Below are 9142 nucleotides of genomic sequence, written 5' to 3' on the forward strand. Positions count from 1 at the left end.
TAGTTTCTGTTAGTCTCACTGTGTCCTTGGTTAGTTTTTGTTTCCATGATTTATCCATTGCAGAGAGTAGGGTATTGAAATCTCCCACTACTATTGTGTGCTGTCTTCACGAGTGTTTTAAAACATATTAATGCTCAGAAGTGGATGTGAGCAGAGCATCTCTTAACACCCAGGGCCACAGCCCAGCTTCTTACACAGCGTGTCCCACTCCACTCTGACTAACTACTACTCTGATTTTTGCTTCATCTCTGAGCAACCCCTAGAGTCTTATACTGAACTTAGGGATGGTCACCATTGTACTGTGGTTCCTGTTGCAGTGGCAGAAGCACTGACAAAAACCACTCAGGAAAGGGAAGAGTTAACTGGACTTCCAACCCCAGGCCACAGTCCACCACCAAGGGAAGCCATGAGATGAATGGACTAAAGGCAGGAACTTAGAGCCAGGTCCCTTGCTGCTGCATGCAGCAGGACCTTTCAGTCACAGCAAGAACCACAGAGGAATGCTGCTTGATCAGTTAGGCTCATGTTTAGCTAGCTCTCTAATGGATGAGGGCTTCCTCTGCAATGAATGCTACCACTCCCAGTGGACTGAGAGCTCCTATATCATTTAACAAACAAGATAATCCCTTTTGCAGGCAAGTCCACAGACAAATCCCATCTTAGCAATCCCTCAAGACTCCCTTCTCAGAGGGCTCTAGGGTGTGTCAGGGTGACAGTTATGTGTCAAGAGAAAGCCAGTTATGTAGCAGTTTTGTGCTGTCTATGGTGGAGTCTAGACATGCTTCCCTTGAATCTTGGCTGACCTTTGAATGCCTTGAGCAATGGAATATAGGAGAAGTGATGCTGCATTAATACCAGACTTCTATAAAACTCTCAAGCCATGATTTAACAGGCCTGACAAGTGTCCTGCCTGACAGGGCATGAGGAAAATGGCCTTAGGCTATGTGAAGAAGGGACTCGTGACTGTGTCTCATGACTGTATCTAGTTTCTCAGCCATCTCTACCAAGAGTCTAGGCCAAGAGTAAGGCCTTCCAGAAATAGTCAGTCAAGCCCAACTTTTAACTATAATAGTACAAAGTGACACCAGTCAACATTTGAAGAAGTAGAACCATCCAGTCAGCCTACCTGAATGTCTGACTCAAACACTGACAGCCACAATAATCACATTGACTTGAGGAGTTGTTAGAGGAAAGCTTGATCTGCAGCAATGGTTTACAAATTCATAAAGTGTGTTCCTGCTTATACTAGTTTGTAAGTCACCCAGAACACACTGTATTAAGAATCCGGGTTAAGTGTGTCTGCATGTGAGTGTAAAAGTATTTGGACATGCTACCTACAATTAGCTGCCAAAAATGCTCTGGTAGGGCTGCAAACTGAAAGTCCCAAGTGAAATAACTAAAATGAGCATTCTTGAATTTGATCAGATTGCAGACATGTTCTGCCAAGGCACTGACTCAGGGTGCTGAGGGGAAAGCTCCAATGGTCTGCACTGTTTATCCAGTTGAGGGAAGTTCCTTTTATAGGTTCGATACCTTGAAAGTTCTTTTCTGGGAAGACCAGCTCTTAAACCATCATGCAATTTCTAGAGAACCACCTACAGAACAGAGATTTTATTTTAAACTCTTCTTTAGGCTAGAAAGATGGTTTGGATGGAAAAAAAGAAATTGCTACCTAGCCTGATGACATGAATTCAATCCCTGTAACATACATGGTGGAAGAAGCAAACCAGTTCCTGCCAGTGCGCTCTGGCCTCCACTCACGGGTACACTGTGGCCTGTGCACATGTGCATTCATATGCAACAAATAACGTGTTAAAAATGAAAACTTTTGGTGCTGGAGAGATGGCTCAGCGGGTAAGAGCACTGACTGTTCTTCCAAAGGTCCTGAGTTCGAATCCCAGCAACCACATGGTGGCTCACAACCACCTGTAATGAGATCAGACACCCTCTTCTGGTGCTTCTGAAGTCAGCTACAGTGAATTACACAGGAGCGAGCGGGCCAGAGCAAGCGGGGCTGGCAGAGGTTCTGAGTTCAATTCCCAGCAGCCACACACATGATAGCTCATGGCCATCTGTATAGCTACAGTATACTCATGTACTCATACACATAAGATAAATAAAATAAATCTTTAATATAAAAAAATGAAAACTTTCATTGGATGGATGGAAATGAGTGTGAACAGAACAAAACAAAATAAAAATAGAAACAAAATGCCTAGCACTGTGCAAAACAGGGGTGGGAATAAGTTTACATCTATTTTTCATTATTAAATTATTTTATTTATTTAAATTCCAAATGTTGCCCCTGTCCTGGTAATGGAGTAACTTAAACGGAAACAAAATGGTATCAGTTTTCCAAAGTGCATATTTACTTTTTCCTTTGTAAGCTGCACTTGATATGAGCATGGCGAGTGCTGTCTCTATGTATGAACACACTGTACCTGGGGTGGTCACTCTAAGCATGGCGAGTGCTGTCTCTATGTATGAACACACTGTACCTGGGGTGGTCACTCTAAGCATGGCGAGTGCTGTCTCTATGTATGAACACACTGTACCTGGGGTGGTCACTCTAAGCATGGCGAGTGCTGTCTCTATGTATGAACACACTGTACCTGGGGTGGTTACTCTATTCTAAATATGTCGCTGTGAGAATCAACTACATTCCAGACAGCACTGGAACAGAGTTAAGGTACAGAGATGAACACAAAGACTCAGTCCTCCCCTGAAGTGCACAGTCTGCAGCAGGAGGTGGACACACACATGTATACCCTCATGTTAACACAGGACAGGTCCCATGCCCTCATAAGTGATGAGGTCTTAAAGGGTACGTATGATCATTGTGAAACTTTTATGCTTGAACCAACAAGTTTGCTGACCTCTAGTGAGGGGAACTCATGGCCTCCTGAGGCAGCCCATCACATCTGTGAGGAGTGTTGCTCTTTGCTTATAATAAACTAAAATGCTAGGACTGGGGGAGGGGCTACTTATGGGTCTGGGCTTATCAAGTCAGAGGCAACACAAAAGAAGTGATGCACATCTACACAGCCTGTCTTCTCTGTAGCCATGAAGCCCAACGCATGATTAAGAGTGGACCTGACGCAAGCAGGAAATCTGCTGCACTCTGTTTCTGCATGTAGGTCAGCTGGAGAAAGAAGCCGAGGAAAAATGAGAGCAAACCTATCAGAGGGATGACTAACTGCAGCAAGGATGGGCTGACTCGGGCTTAGAGGTTCAGACCCAGAGACAGGTACAGACATATGGCAAAGAAATGCCTGGGAGCATCTCTGCTAGAATCCCACCAATGGCTCAGGGTTTCCAACTGTGTTACGAAATCAGGTAAGATGTTATTAATCTTAGGGATTAACTCATCAAATTTTCTCATATATATCAGCTATATTATCTTCCTACAAAAACTCTTGTTTATAAGTCTTTTAATATGCTTTTGTTTTTAATTGGCATCTAGTAATTGTGTGTATTATGGGATAGCTTGTGACATTTCAGTAGATGCATACAGTACACAATGCTTTGAGTAGGGTAGTTGGCGTATATATCACCTCAGACCTATTCCATTTCTTTTTAAGAATGCTCCAAGCCCTTTCCATTAGGTCTGAAATCCCCAGTTAATTGTAAACCATGAAGATCGTACTGAGCCACAGAAGATATAAATCACCCTTCTCATCCACCTGCACCCCTGGGTCTAGCAGCAATCTTTCTCCATCGCCCGTTCTCTGTACCTTCCTTGGATCTAGTAACTACTGCTCCCTGCTTCTTTGATGATATTTACTTTTCACTCCCATGGGCAGGTTTAAGCATGTGCCAGGTGTCTTCCTGACTCCAGTTTGTGTTATTTAACATAGCTTCCTCCACTAGCACCCACATCCTCCCGGAGAATGGTATGACTTCATCAAAGCCTTACCTTTACAAACCTTGCAACAGCTGTGAGACAAGGCAATCTGATGAGACTCAGGACAGTCTAAAGGTGGGCAGCCAATGTTCTCAACAAGCTTCATGGTCTGATCCTATTGGACAATAGAAAACAAGATGTCTGCAGTTTCATAATAAGACCTTGACTGGAGAGTTACAGTCAGAAGACCTCTGGCCAGGCCACTGGGTCATACCTACATGGCATTAAATCTCATCTGGCAAGCCTTCACAGGGAGCCAGTGGCCCTGGGAATCAAAGCCCAACACACTGTAGCCCAGCCAGCAACATGCATATATCCACAGAACCCTGGAAATGTGTGTTGGTTTTCCAATAAATTTATAAATATAATAACAAGCATAAGCAAAGACAGAGCTTGGATTACAGTAACAGTACACTCTGAATTCAACACATGTCAAACCAGCAAATTCAGCTGGGATTTTTATATAAGGTTGCTTCAAAGTCTGTCAAGAAGAGTCTTGCTGGGTGTTGTGGTACATATCTGTCATTGGGGAGGCAGAACTCTGTGACATCAAGATCAGCCTGGTCTACACAGTAAGATCCAAGGCTGTGAGGGCTACACAATGAGACCCAATCTCTCTCTCTCCCTCTCCCTTCCTCCCTCCCCCTCTCCCTCCCTCTTCTCTCTGTCTCTCGTGCGTGTGTGTGTATGAATGTGTGCAAGTGTGTGTGTGTATGTATGTTTGCAAGTGTGTGTGTGTGTGTGTGTGTGTGTGTGTGTGAGAGAGAGAGAGAGAGAGAGTGAGAGAGAGAGAGAGAGAGAGAGAGAGTAATGAGAGGGACAGAGAGAAAAGGAGTGAAGAAGGGAGAGAAACACTTTCTGACTCACAGATGAATTTGTGAAGAATACCAATGTTCTTGCTCAAAACCACCATGAAAATGAGAGTCAAATATGTGTCTTGTAGGCCAATCTTTAAGGATAATTGGACACAGTTGGAATTCTTGAATGAAAAAAATAAATGTAACAGCATCAGCATCATGTTCTAGCAACCAAATAGATGAAGTCCTCTTGGGAGACAGCAAAATAGAATCTACTTTTTGGACACCTGTAATAGCCATGCCCCAGAACAAAACATTTGGCTCCTTCTGTGCTGTCATCTCTGATCATCAACAAGGATCCTGACAGTGCTCCACATGCTGCCAGTGTGGAACTGACAGAGAAGTCCCAGCTTCCATTTTAACTGCTGTTCAATAGCTTGAAAAAAAATATATATATATATATATAACTGGGAACATCTTTTATGAGGAAATACATATTTCAAGTATTGCTTTTCCTGGGTTATATGTGCAAATCATACTGCCTCTCCAGGAAAGGGGCAGAAGATGCGTGTACCCTGGCACTAGCCTGCCTTTGCTACAACAGTCATTTCAGCTCTGGTGATCTTAGGTTCAAAACCATGCCATTGTTCTATGTACCTATAAAAGCCAAAGCCCCTAGAACATACTTTCAAATTCTCAAGACTGATAATAAGACAAAAAAAAAAGGCACTGCAATTAGCAGTACAGATGATGGAAACATGACAAGTCTGTCAGTTACATAAAGTTGGGAATACAGAAGCTAAGGGGCCTGAAGAAAGAGGAGACAATGGAGGGCCTTAATGCCAAAAATTTAGTCAAGAATCACAAAAGCAGGATGATTAGATAGAGTTCTGCTGTCCAGTCCTCTTGAACACTGTAATATACATGATTCTGAAGACATTTCTCAAAGAATGGAAAATGTATTCCATTAATAACTTTTAAATTTTTCAAGTTGAATGACATCTTAGATATATGGACTAAATACCAAAAATTGAACTCAGCAAATCATCTTTGTGCCTCACGCTCCTGTTGGACATCACAGATCTGAGGGCAGAGGAGATAGGATCTTGAGTTTGAAAACAAAGGGCACCACTCCCCTAATGAAGAGTGAACACTGCAGTGTTGCCTATATTCAGTCCTATAAGTGGGCTCGTTTAAAATGGAATATCTTATATCACATTCAGCACCAGGTAAGCAACTGTCCTAGCAAATATGTCCCATCAATGCTCACCAAGCCCCCAAACGCTGAGAGACATCAAGTGCCCTTGGGGGTTAAAATATACTGTTTATATTAGGAACTAGAGGCCACAAGTAGAAACCAACCAGAAGGTGTCTCTCTGCTTCAAACTGCACTATTCTCTAGTTCCCTTTTCTTGTTTTGGAATGACTCAAGCAAACCCCAAATGAGGCTCCACCAAGAGACTCACCGCAGTGGGAATAGCATGGGGTGGGGATGTTGGAAAGAGGACTCCTAGGGAGACAGGAGCTAGTGCATCACGGGCACAGTCCTATGATTTAACTCTCTTACCTTTAGGAGAGGAGCCACATCATAGGAACACAAATTGTAAACAAAAGAAGCCCCTCAGATACACTGTCAAAACAAGAACCCACAGCCCCTGTCCCTGCTGACATAGGTTTGCCTCTGATCATCTCTGATTGGCTTATCCTCACACATTCTTTGATGGATGTGCAAGAAATGGGCCTTCTTTGAACTCTCACATATCCTGGAAAAAAATCTCAGGATTTTCTTTCCCCAGCCCTTAATAATTCCATAGCTAGTAGCTCATTGATACAATCGGATTAAATCATTTGTATTTAATTTTAATATTACATGTGAGCTCTGGATTCTGAAATTCACACACAAGGGACACTCGAGGGGAAACTTAAAGCTCAAATGAAGAGTTGGTTTTGACCGGTGTGGTGTTCTCCCGTGCTCTTCTGCTCTTTGACCTGGAAAGCCAACCCCATTTCCTGTGGCTCTTCACGCGCCATTTGTAGGCCTTGGTATTGCCTTGCATGCTTTGCCTTGCTATATTTCAAGCCAACTTCCACAGGACAGAGAGAACCTACAGTATTTGCCTCAGGGATCAATTTAAAATCAATATCAATGATATCTCTGCACGACAATTAATGTTTACTAGATTGTTTCGTGTTTTATTTTCCAATTAGCAGAGTGATATTTCTCACCAGAGTGAACATCATGAGAGACAATAAGTGGGATGTACCCTCTCTTCCCTGTCCTCATAACAGGAAGCAAGGAGTTGACTGAACTAGTAAGTTTTCAGTTTCATAAGACTGATTTGACCAAATAACTGTTTTCATTTATTGTGAAATTGTTTTATGACAAGTGGCTTACACACTTTAAACTCTCATGGAAATTTATTCCTATTTGAACTATCACTGAGAGTCCAACTTTCTCTTTGAGTTAGGATTTGAAAGGAGTGTTGTTAACAGGGGGAAGTTTGTAAGGAAACATTCATGGTGTTCACATCATCGGGACGATTCTGGGAGAGCTCTGAGAGCCAGCTTACCTTGCATTCATATAAGACACACATTCCAGAAGAGGAGTAGACTGTGTTTCTTTCTCCCTCAAAGTAGCTCCGTCCTTGGAACTGGCAAGTTGCTTTAAAATAAAAGAGACACACACCAAATCTTGTTAGGAAACATGGTGCAGAGATGTGCAGACCACTTCCTTACTATCTTACTTCTTTTAGGACTCAATGACTAAAACCGTATATTCAGCCTCCTGTAAGGAATGTATAAACCTTAATCAGCACCATGCAAATTAGGTCAAGAGAGTGAAACCAGGCACAAGGGGGAAAAAGGTGTTCAGGGTTGCCAGACTAACTAAGGCTCTGGAAAGGATCTTTGCACTCTGATTTTTTTTTAAAGTCTCATATGCTTAACACACGTTACATATTTATATAAAAATGCCTTCATGAAACTCAGTCCATAGACAATGAATATACCCAGGGAAGTAGTTCAGTGCCTAGCTCAGCCATCACCCGAGAAACTTCTTCTTGCAGCAACTGTGAAAAGTACAGACACCCACAGTAAAACCTCAGAACACTTGACCTTAAAGCAATGTCCCTATCAAATCCCTCCCCTCATGGCACACAGAACCTTGTAGAGGAAGAAGCAGAAAGAATGGAAGAGACAGACGGGATGGAGGATCAATAGGAACTATACACCTATGATCTCACAGAGACTGGGGCAGCATGCACAGGGCCTGCAGGGTCTGCACAGATGGGGACCTAGAGCTGAAGGGAGAAGTGGACACGTGCCCCCTCCTAGCCCAGAAGCTATCTCCAGTGGGACTCCATAGGGAAACAAACTACTGTTAATGGTAGACTAGATATAGAGCCGTGGATGGCCAACAGGGAATGAATTCGATAGCATCCTTGGAGGTTCTTTGTCCCAAAATGTGTCATGGCTTTTAAAAGTTGTATCTTGTTTTTTATTTTTATTTCATTTGTTTATATGTTTCTTTCTTTTTACCCCACAGGTCCTCTGCATATATACGATAGCTCCTGTGTACGGGAAAGGGTGGGTCTTTGTTTGCGCATCTCTGTCTTGGGCTCTTTTCCTTCTGTTCGTGTTGTCCTGTTCCCGTATGTTAGCTTTTGTTCTATCAAATTATATAATATTATATTATTATTCCTTAGCAGCCTGTTCGTTTTGTAATAAGAGACAGAAGCAGGGCAGATAGAAGAGGGGAGGTGGAGAGGAACCGGGAGGAGGAGATGAGGGGAGGTGGTGAGGAACCAGGAGGAGAAGGACAGGGACCTCGCAATCAGGATGTTATATGAGAAAAGCTCTATTTTCAATTAAAATGAAAAAAAAAAAAACAGCAAAGCTTCCAGCTACCTGATTTGCTGACGGCAGGCACACTCCTTAAGACCCCTAAGTGGGCACTTTGGTAGCAACAACTGCCTGGTTCATTTTAATGTGCTATAGAATTTTAGGACAAATTAGCAAGCCCTTTTCATTGCAACATGCATGTATAAGCTGTATGCCTTTTAGTTTATATTACTTTACGTGATTATTCTTGAGTTGAGACACCTCATTTAAGACACTGGGATGAATGAATATGGGCCTAACTGCTTCCATCTCAATGACAGAAAAAGTTTAGGCATAACCCAAAAACATGGAAGCATGTAATATAAGGTGATAGATCTCCAGTCATTTCTCTATGGAACTTGCAAAATACTTAAAATTGAACTAACACAGGATTTTCTTACTTTGAAATGATCAGCTCACACTGCACATGTTGTCTCCTGTCCTGGTCAGAGGCTGAGTTCTCCCCAGAGTAAGCAGCCTGAGTTCCCCCACACCAAGCGGCCTGAGTTCCCCCACACCGAGCAGCCTGAGTTCCCCCACACCGAGCAGCCTGAGTTCCCCC

General features: G+C 42.9%; 1 protein-coding gene across 3 annotated transcripts in view; it reads right to left on the reverse strand.

Moving 5' to 3' along the window:
- Nell2 (neural EGFL like 2) overlaps positions 1-9142 on the reverse strand; it is a 363671-nt gene that overhangs the window by 156365 nt on the left and 198164 nt on the right. For all 3 annotated transcript variants that reach the window (XM_031353723.1, XM_031353705.1, XM_031353713.1), the window contains exons 11-12: positions 7272-7363; positions 3917-4019 (exon numbers count right to left, since the gene is read on the reverse strand). In XM_031353723.1, the coding sequence (XP_031209583.1) occupies positions 3917-4019; positions 7272-7363 (195 nt within the window). The remainder of the gene's footprint in view (positions 1-3916; positions 4020-7271; positions 7364-9142) is intronic.

Source organism: Mastomys coucha, unplaced genomic scaffold (assembly GCF_008632895.1).
Source record: "Mastomys coucha isolate ucsf_1 unplaced genomic scaffold, UCSF_Mcou_1 pScaffold11, whole genome shotgun sequence".
Classification (NCBI taxonomy): Eukaryota; Metazoa; Chordata; class Mammalia; order Rodentia; family Muridae; genus Mastomys; species Mastomys coucha.